The sequence below is a fragment of the Scleropages formosus genome, chromosome 13 (assembly GCF_900964775.1).
Source record: "Scleropages formosus chromosome 13, fSclFor1.1, whole genome shotgun sequence".
NCBI classification, from domain to species: domain Eukaryota; kingdom Metazoa; phylum Chordata; class Actinopteri; order Osteoglossiformes; family Osteoglossidae; genus Scleropages; species Scleropages formosus.
In genome coordinates, this window is record NC_041818.1 from 22,224,907 (window position 1) to 22,246,917 (window position 22,011).

General features: G+C 47.6%; 1 protein-coding gene across 1 annotated transcript; it reads left to right on the forward strand.

Moving 5' to 3' along the window:
- Positions 1 to 4,766: 4,766 nt before the first annotated feature.
- On the forward strand, positions 4,767 to 20,679 carry LOC108922961 (wiskott-Aldrich syndrome protein family member 3-like). The gene is made up of 9 exons (XM_029257616.1): positions 4,767 to 5,064; positions 13,866 to 14,056; positions 14,329 to 14,463; positions 16,064 to 16,217; positions 16,537 to 16,654; positions 17,293 to 17,468; positions 17,654 to 17,929; positions 18,133 to 18,515; positions 19,294 to 20,679. Exons 2-9 carry the CDS (start codon positions 13,924 to 13,926, stop codon positions 19,449 to 19,451), a joined length of 1,533 nt encoding a protein of 510 aa, XP_029113449.1. The 5' UTR covers positions 4,767 to 5,064; positions 13,866 to 13,923; the 3' UTR covers positions 19,452 to 20,679.
- The last annotated feature ends 1,332 nt before the right edge of the window (positions 20,680 to 22,011 follow it).

Sequence of the window (22,011 nt, forward strand, 5' to 3'; positions counted from 1 at the left end):
CTTTGGCATTAAGGTCTTAGTGTGGAGAAGTTGGTACTGAAACAACAGTGGATATCTCTGGTAATGTAGCCAACAGAGACAGATCTGCACCAATAAAGTATACTTGAGGTTTTTCTTTTGTCATCGTTAACATTCATATTATTTTAATAGACAGTGAACCATGGGCTGACGACAACCCCCACCCCCAATCTGCTTCTTTGTATGGGCTGTAAACTAAACGCTGCCGTGGATGTGACCGTAGGCCTGGCAAGTGCTTGTCTTTTAGCTTCGCTTTCCCTTTGCTCCCCTGCCACTGCTTGTGAATGCTCGTCTCAAGTCACAAGGTCCCTCTCTGTCTGCGCACACCTGAAAAATTTTCTCTTTTTTGTCGAGCTGCTGTCTATTTATTAAAGATTTGTAACGATGTGTGTGGAGAATCTCTTCCTCGATTTTAAATTGTTCTCAGAGCAGTTGCCTGTGTGCTCAGTAGCCTACACTTCTTTGGGGTTTATATACATTTCGTTCAGTTCAGACACACGCTGTCCGAAACCGCTTGTCCCAAGGCGAACCAGGGCCTGGCCCAGCAACACAGGGTGCAAGGCTGGAGGGGGAGGGGACATGCCCATGATGGGACACCAGTCCGTTGCAAGGCACCCCCAAGCAGGACTCGAACCCCACACCCTCCAGAGAGCAGGACCCTGCCAAGCCTCCTGCACCACCATGCCCCCTGCTCATTCAGTTTAGTCCAGATAAATTATCACGGAAAGACATCTTAAAATTGATATAAATTTAATGAGTTCCTGAGAAACAAGAATCACCTGATAGTAAATGAAAGTTGCTGCTGACGTGTGACGCAAGGAAAAGGGAAATGAGGGTCATGTAGTTTATGACACTGCAATAAAAGTTAATTACACCTTTAAATCCAGGCTGAAGACCTGCATATTATAAGCACTTCTTTTTATATGCCAGGAGGTTGTGTTGAGAGGGCTGTAGGCAACACAAAGGGAGGTGGGAGATGTGCTGCTTCTCAGAACCCCCCCCCCCACTCTTCCCTAGGTTACATTACTTCATTTAGCTGATGCTTTCTGATAGTGTGAAACAATTTACAATATTTTACCCATTTATAAAGCTGGGTAATTTTTTGTACTGGAACAGTTTCAGGATAAATACATTTCTCAATGTGTTACAGCTGGAGGTGAGGCTCAGGGTCCAAAGGCAGTAGCTCTAACCACTACGCTACCAGCTGTCCTAACTGAGAACAAAAGCTCAGTCTATTGTTCGGCTGTTTAGACAAAGACATGATCACAGGGACGAAGTAAGTTCACTTCCTGTCCTTTGTGGAGAGACTGAAACAGTTCCAATTCAGAGCTTTAAAATAAGCTAAACTCATTTGAGCACCTGGAGCCGTAGGGTGTCTTTAAAGCCTTCAGAACCTTGGACAGCACCAGGCAGAGAGCATATCTTAGAAGTTTATGGAACTGCAGCTCTTTGCCTTTCATTATGTGTATGTAGAAAAGTCTGGTTCTGTTAAAAATCCACTTCTGACTGCTCTGCTAGCAGAACTTGATATCCAGGAAGCTGAATCAGACATTCACATAAATTATAAATCACACACACACTGGCTGAAACAGCTTGTCCCGAGCGGGGTCGCGGCGAGCTGGAGCCTAACCTGGCAACACAGGGTGCAAGGCTGGAGGGGTAGAGGACACACCCAGGACGGGACACCAGTCCGTCGTAAGGCACCCCAAACAGGATTCGAACCCCAGACCCACCAGAGAGCAGGACCCGCCCAAGCCTTCTGCCCCACTGCACCCCTAAATTATAAATCATGCAGTGTAAATAGATATTGAAGCCTTACTTCCTCTGTATTTTGCAGCAGGTGAAGGTATTTATTCATAGTGCAACTGTCCATCCTGCTACAGTAGATTAACACATTTGACAGCAAATCCTGGATGCCAAAACTATTAAGGCATACAAGAGCAATCGTTCCAAATTGCATTGCTGTTTGGAGAAGATCCAGTCCACCTTGTCAGCAGCTAAAGTAGTATTTGCTGCTTGCTGCCAGCTGTTCACCTTGCTCCATTTTTTTCCCTCTCAAGAAGGAGACAGCGTGCATGAAAATATGCCATATTGACAGCGACTTTCAACTGTCACTCTCAAAGATGGAGCTGCACTTCCACCTTGTGGTATGAAAACAGAATACAGTAGTTACAATACACATATACAATACCAGTTTTGTACGAAACTGACCAAAGGCACAAGCGGAACAGAGCTAACATGACACTCGTGGGCTGTAACTCAAAAATTAAGTGTTAAGAAACTGGTCGGTGCTCTTTGCCCCCTCCCCGTAGTCCTGAATCTGCCAGAAGAAAACCGCTGGGGTGTAATGCTCACTCCTAACTCCTCCGTACACTAGGTGGCACTGTAGACGAGATCCAAATATGCGGGTTGGATGGGACAGGCAACCCCAGTGTGATGTGAAGGGCACGTGGTCAGCGATAAATATGCAGGTAACGCTTTGAGTACATCAATGGGGTTGGGGGGGGTGAGGTCTGGGCCAGACGTCCTGCTCACCTAGGAAAAGTGCACGTGCAATACATCGCCTCTCCTTCCCGGTGTAGTGATTGCCGCGTGGCCGCTGTCTGGCTCTCCAGGCAGGAGGTCACTGCAAATGGCCTCTCCTACACTACTGCATCCGTAGCAACACCTTCTCGTCGGTCCCCCCCGTTTCCACAGAGCTTGCTACGTCATGGCTAACGAGTCCAGCGGTACAACTGGATGGGTAGGCCGGACTCGCTAGCCTTGGTTGGCAGCCAGCCTAAGAGAAGGACAGCTCTGACCGTACCCCATGCACTGTTACATATGGGGTGTGGTGTTAAACTACTCTGGGACATCAAAGACCAGCACAGCAGCACATTTCTAAATTTTCTACGAATGGGTGGTTTTTAGCACCAGGTGGGAGATTGGAAAAAAAACACAAAACGGCAGTCCAGACAAAACAAGACAAAAGCCTCATAGATCGTAAGGAATAAGTTTATTGGTCTGAATAGTAGTTTGACTCTCTGCATGACAGATTATCACCATGATGACATCGTGAGTAACCCTGATGTTTTCTGCAATCTTGGAGTAGGACAGGACCCAGAGGAGGGCATTAGTCTTAGAAGACAGGTCGGTTATGCGTGAAAAATTTGAGTGGTGATCCAGGCAGAAGTCCCAGCAGAGCACAAGTCAGTATTACTATTTTGTTTAGGTCCCACAGAGCAACTGGGGGCAAAGCAATTGTTCTTTTGAACCACTGATCTCCTCATCCACCCACCTCCCTGCTGAACACAGACAAAGGTCTGTTACCCTTCCAATAACATTTCTGTGAAAAGCAATTGCAGAATCCTTGCAGTGTTTAGAATCCTAGAAGAGGAGGAACAGGGCATCGCAGCTCATTTTGATTTGTACACTACATTTACTTGAATGAAAATAGTTAATATTGTGTTATACTGTAGTTCTCTGTTACACGTTCAGCTTGTGTTAAAATCCTATGTTTAAAAATATGAGAAAAGGACTTTTTTTAGATTATTTTCTACATAATTTAAGAATGACTTGGGAAAACCCTTAACGGGAATAAACACGGAATGGGTTACCCCAGAATATTCTCTGGGGTTATTTCTGTTCGGTTTTGGGTGTCAGGATGCTCTCCCAAACAGTCAGACAATCTTATATTTAGTCAAACCTTGTTCTGAAGGCAGTTATTCACATTGCCCTCATTCCCATCACTGACAGAGGATGATACTTATCATTTTGAGCAAAATGTTTTCAGGTCTTAGTCTTCAGATTTTCAGTTGTAGTGTGTGAGTGACACAGAGAGAGTGTGTTCCACTGATGTATGGATGAGTGACCCAGTGTAAGTAGTGTATCTAGCAGTGTAAGTCTTCAGGTGCTCTTGTTTCCTCCCACAGTACAAAGACATGCTGTTCAGGTTCCCCCATAGTGTGTGAGTGACAGAGTGTGTGTGTCATCCACTGATGTATGGATGAGTGACCCAGTGTAAGTAGTGTATCTAGCAGTGTAAATCACTGCGGTGAATAAGGTGTGTGAGCTGATAACACTGCATAGAGTTCACTGGAAGCTGCTTTGGAGAAAAGCGTCTGTTAAATAAATAAATGTAAATGTAGGTCACAGCTTCAGTGTCTCAGGATCAGAGGTACTTTCTGTCTTAATTCACAGTGACAACCGACACAGGGAAATGTACATTTTTAGATGAAACCTTTATTCATTCACTTATTTTCATTGAGCCAATTTAAAGTATCTTGCTCAAGGGTCAGTACTAGCAGTAGCACCTGAAACCTTCGCGTTCAGGGCAGCAGCGTAACCACTACGCCACCTGCTGCGCATCCAGTCACATTAGAAGCCTCAGCCTGAGTGGAAGAAGCGGGTCGAATTAAAACCCTTTGTGGACAAAAACACTGAAGCTTTGAAGTAGATTTTTAAAATAATTAAAATGCAAAGCTTGAGATCCGTGACTGTCGTTCTAATAATCAGTTCTACGCAGATCATGCTGTTTCATCGTGGTCTTTTGTGCACGGCCCCGCCTTTCCAATGGACGCTTCGCGCCCGCAGCGCGCGCTTCACCGCACGACACAGCAGCGCGCACGCCGAAGTGCCGGTGTGACCGTCCGCGCGCGCTCGGGACGCCGAAATCGGCCGTCTCGCGGCAGTCCTTCGGACCTCGCGCAGCAAACGCGACCTTGTCCGTCGGCTGCTGTGGCTAAGTGGGTGTGCACGCGCGTGGGCATCCGCGCACCACCGACCGAGTCGCTGGGTAGGAGGGTTACCGGACGGGTGGGTGATGGGGAGTCCCGGGACGCGCATGCGCGGTGGGCTCGTCGCTGCAGATCGCCGAGGAGTCGACGCTGCCAAGGAAACACACATGCAGACAGAAGGGGACCCACATTGGTGGCGTGTCCTCCATTCGTGTCCGCCAGTCTCCCGTCCACGATGATGCAGAAACCAACACCCGCGGCTATCTGAGGAGAATTAAAACACTGAGGACAAAAACTAAAGGGGAAAAAAATAAAAAGCTCACACCCACAGGTAAATCGCGGTATTTTAATTCATTTGTTCATACCACCTCACCCAGCAGCAGCACTAACTGACTAACACGTTAGAGTCTTAGACCATGTAATCATGTAGAAATGTGTTCACGCCGTTACAGCGTAAAATGAAAGCGTGCGTGCTTAATATTAATTTAAAATGAGCAAAACACGTTGGACGCATGTGCGACATCGGACCCAGATCCGGGAAGGACGACGGATCATGCGAGCTGGGGGAGAAGAAGGGTCTGGGGGACAATGGTTTTTAGATAAAAAGGGCCAAATGTAGACGAGTACGGGGGGAGGTGGAGGTGGGATGAGCGTCATGTGACGAGATCAAAGAGGACGGCGGTGCGGGTGACATGATGGATACAATATATCAAATATTAGTGAGGTGGATACAATGAATGATTCAGTGTGTTGTTGAGGTTGTAACACTGTGTGCAATTTGAACGAGGATGTATCCAATAGTGTTACAGTATGTATGTCCAATATCAATAGCGGTATGTCCAGTATTTGTGAGAGTGATACAATGTGTCCAGTATTTGTGAAGATATTACATGCATTACATATTATTTCAATACTGTTACAATGTATCAGTATTAGTGAGCTTGATACACTGTGTCCAGCATTAATGAGGATGTTACAGTGTATCCAGTGTTAGTGGGGATGTTACAATAATACTTCCTGTCTTGTAAGGCTCTGACAGTGTAACCAATATTGGTTCAGGTGATACAGTGTTACGCTTCACTGGGAAGCAGTGAAGATAAGAATGCAACATTGTTTGTGTAAGTCGGGCCTTTTGCAAAATGTTTTATTTATGCTTTTTTTGCGATCGTCATTTTTCATGGCCTTTTACAATATTTATGTTGTTTTCCTTTTTCCAATCTCATGTTCTCGCAGTCATGGCATTATTGGCTGAGAAGCTTTAAACTGCCACGTGTGACACTGCAATCCTTTCCTTTTGAGTTTCCACCTGAAAATGGAATGGGATCCAGCTGTTTCCCAGTGATCATTTTATTAGAGAGCGGCAATGATGCGGCAAGATTTGTAGTATTTATTGTTTGCCAGTATGAAGTATAGGTTAAACACCACTAGGTTTCCCTTTCTGGGCCATTATTATCAACGGCTTTGCTTATTTGGTTGCTTGGAATGAGTCTGTGAGATCCTTTTAGTAAGTAGGACACAATAAAATGTAGGCAGAGATATTGCCAGTTTGATTTAATTCTCTTTTTCCCTTCCCAATCTTCTTTCTGGAATAATAGTGTGCTCAACAAGTATGCTGATAATGGCAGGTCCTGATTCCTGAGGAAGATACAGTAGATTTGACACACTGCTGTATCATTAGTTTTAACATGTTATGAGAAACCAAGAGGAAAAGACATTACTTGGCTGGGCTGCCCTTCACCTGAACTACTTAGGAACACCCAGTCTCCCTACCCACTGGGAAAGGGCTGTATGTCTTTTACACAAGAGCAAACCAAAGTGAAACTGAGAAGGCCTTTGTGTGTAAAAGTCAGGGTTAGAGACTTTTGAGTGAACTTTTTTCTACCACATTTATAAGTTTACAGCTGTGACCCAAACATCCTTATCTATGTAACTGGCAGAAGTAACGGCATCTGTGAGTCTCTCCTGGGCAACTCAGATTCCCATGGAACCAATTTAAATTATGGAAGTATGAGCAGAGGCCTTAGTAGTGAAAGTAACGAACTCCTAACCAGCTAGTACACGAAGATCAGTTCTAATAGGTTACCTAAACATCATAACTGATATCTAAGATGTATAAATTAAAATATCTGTGAAACTGCAAAGCACATAGATGATGATTCAGTCCAGATAGCATCAAGTCAAAGGTGCATCTTAACAGGAAAAGTGTAGGTTTCTCTCTGATTAGCTGAACATAAAACATTCTATAATCTGTACCTTTCCAGTGTCAGTTCTTCTATAAAAGAAATTAAACAGCTTCCCTCTATGGGCAAATTGTCAAGAACCCCTTGGAGGCAGGATTTGAGGTGAACTGAATCGTGGAGTTTTATTTGCTAGTGTCGGATGCCAACAATGAACCTTTGGATTGTACTAAATTGAATAAGTGCAAGTCAAGGACACGTAGTCATGGGCTCAGAACGAGGAACACGGGCGACTGAACGAGGACAGAGGGAATGAGTTTGGAACTGGAGCTCAGACAGCAAACATTATCTCAACAGGTGGGTTGGCGCATTGTCTCATTTGAGATTCTGCAGGGTCTCTTTGTGCCAGTGATCCTTTCATCCCAGCTCCAAAGATGATCTGGGTGCACTTCTATGGGACGTGACACAAATATATCCCTGTTTTAATTACTGAAGTGTAATTACATGAAGTATTTCCAAGGTGTTGCGTGTACGTGTTGCATTTTGTGTTGTGCCCATAGCATTAGGTATCTGAAGGGGTTCTGTGAAGGAGGAGTTCACGTTTGCATAAGGCTTGGAAACCAAGCGGGACCAGTATTAACATGGCCCCGTTTGTGACTGTCCCCACTACACACAATGACTCTCACTTCCTGACATGTGTGATGTTGCCACCCCCGTTGCTTTTCATCCACTTGTAATTTCAGAGGGCCCTACCTTTCTTTGTGACCACTGACTGACCAACTGACTGGTCCCTTTGGTCTGACATCCACGCCGTGTCTATTTACTGTTCTGTAGTAACCCTTCACAGAATGTTACCAAATACTCTGGTTTGTATATATTCGCACCAAAATAAGCAATGAGCACTGGTGAAAACTGATGATGACGTACTCAGGGTGTTGAACCCGGAAAGAAAACTTTTTGGCAGGCTATTGACACGGGTATTGATTGACAGCTCCTGTATGACATCAGTTTCACTGCTACGGTTGTCTGTGCCCTATCTGTTTTGTGTGTGTGTATGTGTGTGTGTGTGTGTGTGTGTGTGTGTGTGTGTGTGTGTGCCATGACTCTGCTTAGATCCCCTGGAGGTGTAAGGTACAGCCCCCTTTACCTTCTTCACAATATGTCAAATAAAGTACCCTTGTGATGCCGTCCGTGATTCAACATTATGTAGGGGCAGAACGACGAGTGTGTTTTTCACCACCTTGTGGTGGTGTATGACTTTACCTGCTCTTGTAATGTGTTTCGCCCTACTGGGTCTTCTGCTGTATTGAGATTTGAGGTACAGGAAAAGTCCACATCCTGCCATCTAGACATTGGGATGTAGCTCTTCGGAGGTGGTAAGATTTAGAAGCCCCTGCCAAGCTATCCATGTGACCCTGCCCAGCCTTTTTCTCCCGCAGGTCTCCAGCTCTGATCTAATTATAGCGAACATACGCCTTCAAAAAGTAGCGCAGAGGACCTTATTACTAGGCCAGTTTGACACGGCTAAGATCCTTCTTGTATCGAGTTTGTGGTAGAATAAGGCCAGGAAGCAGTTTAGTGATTTAAAAATTGCACCTGTGTTCACAAATATTGCAAAAGGGACGTTGCTGTTGTACCTTTGAGAAATGTACCCGACCTCTAATGAAATAACTTAAAAAGTCTTGAAAAAAAGAGGTGCTCAGTTCCAGGCTATCTAGGTTACTCTGGAGAGAAACATCTGCTTCTTAGTCACTGGTATTTGGAAGTCTGCCGGTTTCAACCACACTGGGCGGGCTAGACGTTGGAGACACGGGCCATGTGAAGGGACAGCCGTGCAGGCAGGTGACCCAGTTGGGCGTCACGCTCATCTCGCTGTGCCTGCGCTGGGTAATGGGAGCCGACCGTTACGTGGGCCACACTTTCGAGGATCACCGTTGTCCTAAGGGCAGCCAGTTTAATTGTGAGTGAAGTGGGAAGGGGTCCTTCGATGGGTGTCGGATACAGGAGCAGATGGGATGCGGGGTTGTCTGGAGGCAGCACACACTCCTCCTTACCTGCAGATGAAAGAGCGTTTCATAAGTAACGTTTCGTTTATTGCTCCAGTTCTTTCGTTTGCACCGTTGACTACTAGCATTTCAGGATGCAATTCAGATGCGTTCCTTTCCGAAACACACAAGGTGGCACACGGGCGCTCGGACCCCCCCCCCTCCTTCACTGGACGGTCAGCCGTACCTGGCGCTCATGATAGAAGCATTTTTCCAGATTTACCCAAACCCTCATGAAGCCCAGATTCGGCGCCGATCATACGCGGTGCTGTCCTACGAACAGGGCTGCCTTTTGGCAGAAGGAATACGCACAGATCCTCCGTGGTTTCTGGAATTCTCCTGGAAGGGGGCACCCAATATAAAATTTTATCTTGCAACGCAAGCCTGCATGTTTCCCAAAGGGGCAGGGAGAGTTTTTTGCAGAGGGTCTTAAGCTGAGTCTTGCACATGTACTACGTATTCTAACGGACTACATGTTCGGTGCTTTCCCTCTTGTGTGTACCATAGTTAACATATGTGCAAGTGCTATCGTACACCTGATAAAAATGGTACATTTTGCGCACGTGCACCAGAGAGTGAGTTTGCCATTCGTCATTTTTGCATGTGCACAAGTGCAACCGCTGCATCAAATGCGCTACACTTAGTGTACATGCAGCGGAGGAAGAGCAAGAACACATTAGGACACGTGTGTTAGCTCGTGCGCATATGCTAATCGTATTTAAATGAGAAGGGTGGAGCCTACAGCGTAGTTTTGTGCGGCAGAAGCTCCGATCTTTGGCTCCGTGTGCCGCTGACGGTTTTGATCTGCGTTTGACCGGGAGATGATTTTGGAAGATGCTGTGCGAACGGGGAAAGCATGAGCCGCTTCTGCTGCTGGAGGGCCGTCCCGCCTTTGCGCTCCTGCTCAGGCATGCGGCTCCTACGCTGTCTGCCTCCCAGGGACACGTCTGAAGGGAAACCATGGCAACGCTTCCTCCGTGCCGGCGAAGTGACACTTATTTTGCGGTCTCCATTCGGAGCGCTTGCACAAGGCGGATTGAGGATTCGTAAATGAATAAGCGGCCGTACACCAGCGGCGCTTCATTACTCCCCCTCGCATTAAGCCTGTTTCGAGCGTCGACAGATTCTGCGCGCTCAGGAGAAAGCGGAAGCCCTTTGTCTAGCACGAACGAGGGGATGGTGCGCGTTTGAAAACGACTGCGCTCGGTTCGCTGCTCGGGGTTCAGCCATTGCCTCTGACTGAACAAACAAAAAGGGATTTGTACGATACCGCATACCATCCCCTCGGCACCAGGGGCCCTCGATCTGTCGGCGAAGGCCGATCCCTACGCTCTGCTGGCAGGAGAATGTTACACGGCAACGCCGCGCTTTGGCGCTCTCGCCCAGCGGAGTGTGTGATGACCTGCCATCGGCTTAGACCTGCTCCTGCTCCCGGGGCTCCGGCCTGCAACTCTTCCTGCCAGCTGCCGTTCCTTCCCTTGGGACCCGAGCGGGAGAGCTCTCGCAGCGTGGGGCTGCCGAGCCGCAAATATCCGGTTAGCTGGTAGTGCGGCGATCGCGGCAGAAGGACCCGGGTTCAAATCCCGCTTCAGCTGTAGTACCCTTGATCAAGGTACTTACCCCGTGGCGTAAATGGATAAATGATTGCAAGTGGTTTAGTGTAGAAACCACCCGTTGCGGGTCGCTTTGGAGAAAATCCACTCGTCCATCCGTTACCAATAACGGCTTCTTCGACGCAGGGCCACAGTGGTTCGGGGCCCATCCTGGAAACATAGGACATGAGGCAGAAGACACCTTGGCAGTTTTCCAGCTCACGTACACATGTATATGTACATGAGCCGCATACAAATTTGACCGCTGCACTATCGCGGTACCCTGCAGTCACTACCAGTCGGTCCAAAGGAACAGTCATTAAAGTACATTTAAAAAATTTGCAGCGCTGAGCCCACAAATGCGCTCGAAAGCGGTGTCTCAACCAGTCTTTTATTCGAAAGAAAATTAATTTGCTTAAATTGGCATTTCGTGATCGGGCTTGCCATCGTCCATCCGTCCAAACCGCTCACCCCATACGGGGCATGGGGAACCGGAGCCTAACCCCGGCACACAGGGCGTAAGGCCAGAGGGGGAGGGGACACACCCAGGACGGGACGCCAGTCCGTCGCAAGGCATCCCAAGCGGGACTCGAACCCCAGACCCACCGAAGAGCAGGACCAGGACCAACCCGCTGCGCTACCGCACCCCCTTACATCTTGCCGTCGTAGTTTTTGTATAAATATTAAGAAATTGGCACTAAACCCCGACCTTGTTTGCTAGAGTCGACTAAACATGCCGTCGAACCCAACTGCTGCTCACCTCTGATTGGCTGCTTCCTGGACTCAGTGTGTCAGTGTCCTCGCGAGCGTCAGATGGAAAGAAAAGTTAGAGCGCAAGGCTATGGCGCAATGTGTATGATATGTAATAAAGTAAGACTTTGTCTCCTGTTTTGATTTTCACAGCCCTCAAACGGTTTCAATCTCTGTCCTGCATAAAATATCAGTTCACACCTGCACATTAGCGCATCGCTCACGGACAACGTGGCATCCTCGCAGGACTTAGACAGTGCGCTGCATGGGAAATGAGGTGGAACACCATGAGTGTGAAATAGAAAGGCCTTTCAGGGCAGATATTCGCTCTCTCACACTCACACTCACACACACACACACACACACACACACACACAGGGTCAGCGGCTCTCCCGAAACCTGCACTCAAATGCAAATATATCCCCATTGAAAATGCACACAAATGGACGCATCCCGCAGCAGCGCCACCAGCACGCAGACGCAACACGGGGCTCGGCGCTTGTCCTCCTGCTGGCAAATGTGCCACCCCTAACCCTCACGGCCCACCCCTCCCCGCTCCGCCCCGCCCCTCCCCCTCCACACAGTTGCTAGGCGCTGCCCCGTGCGCTCGGGCCGGTGCCCTGGAATGCTGGAGACGAGGCCACTGCGCGTTCCCGCCGTCTCTCCCACGCTCCCTCTCTCCGCTTATACATTATGCATGGTCTCATAAACACGTTTAGCATAATGAGCAGCCGGACGGCCGGGACACTGTCAGCTCTGTCCTCCAGTAAAGCACGGCGGTCATCTCGCACACGTCTGCATTTCCCTGTCGATAAGCACTGGCCATATTGCCTTTAATTCTGCCCCACTTGATAGCTCGTAATTACTGCTCCCCGCAGTTAATGTGAAGGAAGGTCGAGAGGCTCGGTGGACGTCCTGCCGAGCACCTGCTTTCCCCACGGCGCCGTGCGTTTCCTTGTTTGCCGCTCAGGTGTGTGTGCTGATCAGGGGTCATTCTTGTTCTGTTGCCGCTATTTAGTGTCATTTACACCACTGTCGTGTGAGTTTGTGTGTAAAAATCTGAGATTGAGGCTTGGCCTTATGCAAGGTTATGAAAATCTACTGAAGGCCACAGCGAAGAACAAATAAAATTAAATAACGAAATATACACGGCCTGCATTATTATTGACTGTTATTTATCTCACACGTTTGTCTGAAGTGACTTCCAGCGTTTACTCATCTGTACACTAAGCTATTTACGAATTACACCGTGGAACAAAAATTTTGTCCTTTTTTTTTTTTCTTTCATATTCCATTCAGCTTTGTTAGATTAAACATACTTTTGGTGTTGGTTTGTTCTATATGTCAGTTCTTAGAAAAATATTCTTGAAATTAGCAAATTTTGGCACCAAATATTCCAGTACCTTTTAGGATCTGATGCTTTCTAGAATGTTCTGGTACCTTCTAGAATCTACCAATGCTTGTAAATTACCGCACTAAAACTGATACTCCAGAAGAAGTAGTGGTAGTTTTGTAATCACTAAACATTAACTAATCATAATGAACGCAAAAATCGACATAACTGAGAACTTTGAAAAATTTTCATTACATTGTGTTATTAGCCTATTTATACATCCAGGTAAACATTACTGTTTCAGTTCACTGTAAATACCTTGATCAAAGGTACTACAGCAGGAGTTCAAACCCAGGTCCTTGGACTGCAGCAACAGCATCCACAATGCCACCCTGTGCTCCCTACATCTTTAAACAGCAACATTACATTTATTTATCAGATGCTTTTCTCCAAAGCAACTTCCAATGAACTCTGTGTAGTGTTATCAGCCCACACACCTTATTCACCGCAGTGACTTACACTGCTAGATACTCTACTTACAATGGGTCACTCATCCATACATCAGTGGAACACACTCTCTCTCTCTCTCTGTAACTCACACACTATGGGGAACCTGAACAGCATGTCTTTGGGCTGTGGGAGGAAACCAGAGCACCCAGAGGGAAGCCCACACAGACAACATGCAAACTCCACACAGACTGAACAGGGATCAAACCCACATCCTCTCACACCACCCAGGCACTGTGAGACAACAGTACTGCTCACTGCGCCAACATCTAAGCAGAAACACTGCACATGTATAAGGACAAAATGTACTCTGATGAACATGGTATTCAGATACAGTGACAATATTAGTAACTCCACATAAGCAGCCTGGGCTTTGGTTTCCAAATTGTTTTATTTTTTAAGTCAGCTCTGTGTGTGTGTGTGTGTGTTTATTGGACAGTTTATCAAAACTGGATGCTACAGGTTTAGGAGATACAAATAAACATCATCTGCAGCTGTAATTTATAAAATAAGGTGATTTGTTTCAAATTCTGTATGCACAATAAAAACGGAAAAAGCGGATCAGTTCATTTAAATGAAACGAGGTAAAATATTAATTACTGACTGGACATGATTTTAGCAAATGTCATAAGGAAAATTTGAATTAAATGATCTGCAACTCTGCAGAATTTCAGTAGGAATGTAATCTTCCCCATTCCTGCAAAGTCACTACATCTGCCTCTGTCCAGGTGTGGTGTGCATCCCAGGTGTAGCCCCTCCAGGTGAGAGCGGTTTTCCCGAGCAGCCATGCCTCTGGTGAAGAGGAGCATCGAGCCGCGGCACCTGTGCCGAGGAGCTCTACCAGAAGGCGTCACCAACGAGCTGGAGTGCGTCACCAACAGCACGCTGGCGGCCATCATCAAGCAGCTGGGCAGCTTGAGTGAGTGCGCCATCTGGTGGTGGGAGGACTGAACTACAGTGAATGCACGATGTTTCAGTCAGATATTTTCTTCCTACAGCAGGTACAGCGTTTCTTTCGAGAAACGCAGTCCACCGTTTCTCATAGTTCTCAGATGTCAGCCGATTAAGTAACTGACGGGTCTCGGTACCATAGCCCTCCCTGGCACTGCTGCTCTCCCGTAGCTCATCCGTGATGATTTCTGGAGTCTGTGATGCATGTTTCTGTGTATGTGCGCACACACCCCAATGCAGGTAGGCACGCAGAGGACATTTTCGGGGAGCTGTTCAACGAGGCCAACAGCTTCTACATGCGGATGAACAGTCTGCAAGAGAGGGTGGATCTGCTGGCCGTCAAGGTCACGCAGCTGGACTCCACCGTTGAGGAAGGTGGGTGGGGTCTGCTGCATGGGAGGAGGGGGTGGTTATGACCAGAACGACAGGCCGGGTTAGTAGATGTTGTCTGTAATAGTTGTCACGGAGCTTTTGATTCCATATTCAGCTGGTTCACCAAGGTGAACTTCTACCCGGTCAAAGAAGTTGAACAATCCACCATGAAATAAATGATAATTAGAATGTGAGAAGAAACAGCATCGGTGAGAACAGCAGGACGAGGGCAGAAATGGTGTAAACTGGCTTGGCAGGAGCAGGCAAACAAGGAAATTTATGTTACGTACACTTTTCCTGATTTGAAAATGGATGCGTTATGCGCATTCGTCGTTTTACCGCGTCCGCCGTGGTTAATGAAACACGTCCGTGCTCAAACACGCAGCTTCGAGGGAACACGGTTCATGCTCCTCCCTGATCTTCTCATAAGTCTTGGTTAGGAAGTGGAGCAGTGAACTGCATATGAACATTTTGAACGGTGCCATGGGAAGCAGTATGCATTTTTTTTTTTTTTGGACGCACCGTTCCACATTAATAAATTAGTGTCATGTCCTCGTGCGTCGTTCAGGAGGATTTCTCCCGATGGTCCTGCGCTCTGTAGTCACTTCTTTCTGACTTTCCAGGTGTATATCTCCTAGGCTGTTGTCCACCTTTCGAACACATGTAGGCAGAAAAGCCTTGGACCTTGGAGAGGCAATCTGGGAGTGAACCCCGTGACCCTATTAGAGAACAGAAACTCGGAGCAAAGAGCCCATCCAGTGGACGTTATGGTCCTCCCGAAGAAGAGCAGCATTAAGGCTGAGATGAGAAACACGTGAGACAAGAAGAAGAGACACAGCAAACAGTCTTAGTGTGTGGACACTTGTACCGTGCTGAGCATAATGAGTAATCTACCGTCTAGTGTGTTTCCCATCTGGGTGCGATCGGGCGGACGACACCTTCACGCGTCGCACACACACCCCACCCACCGCACAGGAAGAGATTAAGAGGCTCGGCACAAGGTCGGTCCTTGGAGGACGCAGCCTGCTGGTTAAAACCCTGCTAAACCGCGAGAGAGGCGTAAACACGGCTGCTCCCTCAGATCGGACAGCCAGGGCGGGTTAGCGGTCGCAGCCCCTCCACTGGCCCCGCCCCCTTTGGGGAAGACTCACGGTAGAATTCTTCATCCTCCACCAGAAGCTGCAACTTATTTGCACTAACAGACTTTGCTTCCCCCTTCCTCTTGATGCTCGTTTAATTCCATCTGAAGGCCAGTCGGGCCTCCTGTGCTCATGATTTCTTCGAAACCTCCAACCCCCCCGACCCCGGTTCTCCCTGCAGCAAGGCAGACAAATAAATTGACATGATAGTTCAACTGATTGATTGAGTCATTCAAATGAAATGCTGAATTGATTTTCTGTTACATGGGCAAGTGTGTGTTGGAGCACTAACTCTAAGTGTAATGAAATGCCTTTTACTACATGGGATTAATAAAGGTTCTGCCTTCCCTGGTGGTCATCGTTCTCTCCAGCGTCTTCATCCACCAGTGGAAGTTGTAAAAGTTTAATCCGTGAGATGCCAGTGTGGGTTTCATGTGTGTGTGTGTGTGTCTATGTACACACAGTGTCTCTGCAGGATATCAACATGAGGAAGGCCTTCAAGAGCTCCACCATCCAAGATCAGCAAGTGATGTCCAGGACCTCCATCCCGAACCCGGTTATGGAGCGATACCTTGATTGTGACAAACCCCCGCCACTCAACATCCTCAGCCCCTACAGGTAGGGTAGTGGTTAGGGCTGCTTCCCTCTAGTCTAAAGATCTGGGTTTGAATCCCACTTGCTGCTGCAGGAACCTTGATCAAGATATTGTACTTCTCCAGTTCTGGTCCTTCAGCAGATCAGTGCTCCCTAGCAGAGCACATTCTGCCTTCTGGGTCAAGTTATCTGTGTGAAACGAGACAGCTGATTGGCTGCCACTTTGGTGGGGGAGGAGGGTGTGGCAATCAGCTACCTTGGCACCTTAATCGTGTTTTTGGCCTTTGGCTCCCATAGTAGGAGGGATCATAGCGCCCTCCACTGACCGTGTCCTGTCCTGCAGGGATGACAAGAAAGATGCCCTCAAGTTCTACACAGACCCCTCCTACTTCTTCAACCTGTGGAAGGAGAAGATGCTTCAGGCCACTGAGGACAAAAGGAAGGAGAAGAGGCGGCAGAAGGTGTGTATTCCCCAGAGAGTCGGTGTGTGTGTTTGTGCGTGTTCATCACAAAGCGTTCAGCTCCCTCCCAGATGCCTTTTCTCTTCATTAATGTCTAAATTGCTAAGTGGGGGGTAGAACTCCTCTGTAACATGTCCCATCGGGACGTTTTACTCACACTGGAAATTCATCAAAGATTCAACTGTTTGAACACCATTTATAGTAGTTTGTATGCATTTTGTGTAAAATAAAAATCTAATATAAAGACAGAATTAAAAAATAAATGATAAAACGCCGCTAATGGGATTATAATAGGAAACCTTTTCGTAATACAGTAAACTGTAGTATTTATAGAAGGGCAACCAAGAGTCCTTCGCAGGAGGCCTGAACTGTTCTTATTTTTGGCTTTAAATAGAGTAAAGTGCGTGGAGAGATTGAAAGTGCTCCTAAATATTTATTATAGTGGATGCGAAAATACACGGTTCTCTCGCGCTGCTGCCACTCCGTGAGCATTTAGCCCACCTTGTATCTGGTAACTCGGCTCGTTTTCATTCTTGGTTTTGGTCCAACACCAGTTTGGATTGGTTTGGAATTTACTTCTATCAACTCCAAAGTTCTGTTTTTTCTTATGTTTCAATAATGCTCGCTTGCCCTCCCAGGAGCAGAAGCAGGTGGAGGATCCGACCCGTGAGGTGAAGAAGGTCCGCAAGGCCCGGAACCGGCGCCAGGAATGGAACATGATGGCCTACGATAAAGAGCTCCGCCCTGACACTCGTTTCACGCCGTCGCCGTACCACGGCATGTCCTCCGAGGGCTCGCTTTCCCCCGACAACAGGTGGGCGTGGCTTCCTTGGTCGCAGCAGCATTCATATTCATCCGCAGGAGCCTCTTGTCTCATTGGTGCCCCCTGGTGGAGCAGCGCTGTTTATTAACTCTTTCACTTATTTATAGCAAAGCGAACTGATTTTGCTTTTTTGCGAGCAGCCAGGTGTTCACCGTGTAAACGATATCGTACCCCAGGTCAGTGGCGTCAGACATGGGCGACCGTTCGTACCCTGCGAGCCCCAGCCACCCCTCCCAACAGGTCAGCGCCTCGAGCTCCTACTCCACAACGGAGGGCAAGGAGCTTCTGACAGCCCCCTCCCAGACCCAGTCGCTGGACCGTCCCTTCCGGCCCCTGGGAACCGCAGCAGCCGGGCGGCAGAACTCCCTGGGCCGCATGCAGCCCCCCCACACCGCCCCACCCCCCGACCCCGCTCTCAACGGCCCTCGATCACAAACCGTCAAAGACTACGGGTTAGTTTCCGCTAACGTGGTTCTGATCCAAGTGCTGTAAAGTCCTGGGTTTTACCATACTTAACTATATGAAAAGGAGGGAAACGAGGGGGTTGGAGGGCAGTAGAGACACTGGCAGCGCTGGACAGGGAGGTGTGTGTGTCTGTGGTGGAGAGCTCTGGGAGGCATTGCCTTGCTCACAGGTGTGTGTTTCTGTCCCACAGCAGCCAGCAGACACCGATGCCGGAGTATTTTGTGCCCCCCGCCCCACCCCCACCCCCTCCGCTCATACCGTCTGCTCAGACGGCCTTCGACAGCACAGCAACCCCACCCACCCTGCCCCCCAGCACAATGGCCACCATGTCTCGACCCTACACACCCTCACCCCCTCCCCCTCCCGCCTCCTATGTCCCCTCCCCATCCCACCCCCCGTCTGGTGCTCCTCCCGTGGCACCCCCACCTCCACCACCAGGCCCCCCGACCCACGCCTTCTCTCCAGCTCATCCCGTGGCTCCTCCCTCTGGCGAAGTACTCCCCAGGAAGGGCCAGGTGCCGCTGATCCCCATGAGCGACGCCCGCAGCGACCTGCTGGCCGCTATTCGTAGAGGTGAGAGCTCGGAGAGTCACCACGGTGCATCATGGGAATTCTCACAGCTGAAATCCTTCACTGAGGTCCCTGCCTCAGAAACCATTTACTTTGGCATACATATTTATTGTGGCCGGTACTGTGGCACAGTGGGTAGCGTTGGTGCCTCACAGCTCCTGGACTGCAGGTTCATATCTGGATCAGTTTGTGTGAAATTTGTATCTGTTTCCTTCTGGTGCTCTGGTTTCCTCACACTGTCCAGAGATTGTTCTAGTTAACTGGTGACTGTTAATTGCTCTTTGTGTGTGTGTGTATATGTGTGTTTGATTGCCGTGTGATGGACCGGTGTTTCATTTCCAGGACAGGCTGTGGACCACCACCACCCTTTATCAGCAGAAGCACTTATTCATAATGGATTGGCGGATGTTTACAGTGAAATATAATAATTTCCTTTTCCTTTAGTATAATTCAGGCAAAAGGTTTCTAGTTCCACTTTTGAAGTAGCTGTGCTAAAAGCAGAACATACAACCTCGGGCCCTGGTGCGACATCTGCGGAAGTCTTCGAACATGAGAACAAAATGAGAAGTTAAGTCATAAAGTATCAGCAATAGTCTGTATTTGAATTAAAACAAATGATTGCGGACACTTTTTTTGACTTTCCCTCACGTATATGTGTGCGGCGAAACAAAAGCAGTCAGGCAAAAACACATCTGTGGCATGCTGGGCACCGAGAACTCGACGTAGCTTTCTCTCGAGCTGTTAGTTTGCTGAAAGAGAGGCTTCTCGCTGTTTTTCACAGGCATTCAGCTGCGGAAGGTGCAGGAGCAGCGTGAGCAGGAGGCCAAGAAGGAGCCGGTGGGCAACGACGTGGCCACCATCCTGTCCCGCCGCATCGCCGTCGAGTACAGCGAGTCGGACGACGACTCGGAGCTGGATGAGAACGAGTGGTCCGACTGAGCGCCGCCAAGAGGAGGAGGCCCAGGCTGCAGTAATAGCCCGCTGGCCTCATTATCGCCCCCTGCTGCTCGCTTCCATATAAACAGGCAAGAGATGAGCAATGTAGAGCAACACACACAAACACACACACACACACAGGTATACATACTCATACATATATACATACACCCTCGGGCAGGCGGCTGATGGAAATCTCCTCAGTGCCCGGTTTCAGACTAGCGGAAGCAATAGCGTCAATGCGACACATTTCATGCCGGAATATAATAAAATGACCTGCTGTTCACACATCTGTATCGTACAAGAGGCCCAAACATCTGGGTTCACCTGGGCAAAAGGGCAAAGGGTGTCCCGGAGGTACGTACCCACAGTCCTCAGTTATGCACAGCTTTAAGGACCTCTGTTTTCGGTTAACCAGCCACCACCGTGGTGTCCTAAACTGACACGTCTCACACATCCAATCAGTGAGTTTAGACCCTATGAGGTCCAGTGTTTCCCAGGTCCTTTTTCTCACCGTTTTAGGATGTTTGATTTCCAGAGAAGATCTTCCGGCGTTCCTCAACACCTAAATTCCCGACAGACAGGTAACCTGGAAAGTTTAAGTACGTCTTCTTAAGTAGAAACAATTGGCAAAAGACACGTTATGGCGGAGGGGAAAACTTTAAACACCCGGTGTGCCGAGATGATGCGAAGACAGAGAGGCGGACGCAGCACAGTTTTTGTCGGCCGGTGTGCTGCCGGGAAGCTGTGATCCTTGTGGACAGGTAACCGATGGCTCCGCTAGAAACAAGGCAAGAAGAGATGGGGTGTCCCTTTCCAGAGCAGGAGCACATAGGTACATTCAAGACAAGGTGGACTATGTATATAAATATATATAATACATATAGACACCACCTGCATATATATATCTTAACGATTGTGCACGGGAAGCACAAATAAGGGGTGTCGTCCACCCCGCACACTGTCGTCTACATGTAAATGCAGTATTCTTACCCCATCTTATTTACACTTTTCAAAGTGTATGTAAAAAGAACCTGAATGCTTTCAAAAAAAAAAAAACCAGGTGGGTTAGGAGGTGTGGAAATCGGTTATACGTACATTTATCTGACTCTTTTCTCCAAGGCAACTAACAGTGTGAAGCCACCTGCTGCAATTTGTACAGGTGGGCACTTTTACTGGAGCAATTTAGGGTAAGTACCTTACTTAAGGGTACTCTAGCTGGAGGGGGGATTTGAACCTATGATCTCTGGGTTCAAAGGCAGCAGTTCTAACCACTACGCTACCAGCTGTAAATTGGTTGTGGTGAAGACTTGAAGATGTAAACTCAATATATATCCTCAGTTTCCTGTGTTGGTAGTATATCTTTGACCTTTAGACCATCACACATGGTTGCCTGTCTGCTAATTCTGCTGACGTGTATAACGGTATATAAACCTGTATGTAAATATACAAAAGGAGCCGTCATTGAATCATGCTCTGACTTTCAGTGCCATCTTATTTTTTTTTCCTTCTTTTCTCATGGACAGTTATTTTTGTCTCAGAGGAGTTGGGAACTTGTTTTTGTCGTTGTCCGTCACGGGGATGCTGGGAAAAGACACGCTGTAATTGCCACCTTTACAGAACTTGCGTATAAACAGCCAAAATGTATGTATAGCCTGCAGTTAGTGAGTAACTCTCGTGTTTTAAATGAGCTGTTGTATAGGTTTTGGTAAGATTGCTTGTAAAGTATCTTTATCTAAAGAAAACAAAAAAACATATGTATCACATGGAACAAAATACAGTATAGGCTCTTATGCATGTATGGACAAATAATAAAAGATTAAATGAAGACCAATCCGGTCTTATGTGGTTCCTTGGTGCATAGTCTTAATTTCCTACTGGGAAGTGAGTGCTGGTGGTTTTGAAGCAACAAATGTGTCTATAAGACTTTATTTAAATACTGGTTTGTGATTTTGGCACTTTGGATTTTCTGTATTTTGTCCACCTTCAGCATGACATGACATGGCTTCACTCCAGTTTTGGAAAAATGTTGAATTGTCCCTCTTCCCATTGCTGAAATATACATAGTTAACATGTTCATGGTGGCACAGTGGCGCAGCAGGAAATCCCAGTGCCTTATATCTCCTGGGGTGCCTGTTCGGACATAGTTTCAAATCCAGTTTGGAATTTGAATCTTCTTCCCAGGTTTGTAACCCTGAGACATGTACAGGAAGAAGGCAACAGTAAAGCATATTTGTACCCTCCCTTACCAGGCAAGTCGCAGTTATGGCGAAATCTGGCTCGTTGGCACTCACCTTTAGCACTTTCATAATTATTACTGATACCACTGCCGAGGCATCAGTGCTTCTATGTTCAACCGTCATGACCAAAATGTCTTGCTTGTACCCCCCGATGTCCAAATATAACCAGTGGTGGACACTATTTGGCTGAATAAATAATTGTCTCTAAATATAATCTGCATCTTTTCCTTTATGTCCCTCCTTTCTGCCAGAACAATGGGACGTGGTTTTTTTTTTTTTCTTTTTTCAAATAGACCGGTGTTCCTCCTCCCCTCCTGTAGGGG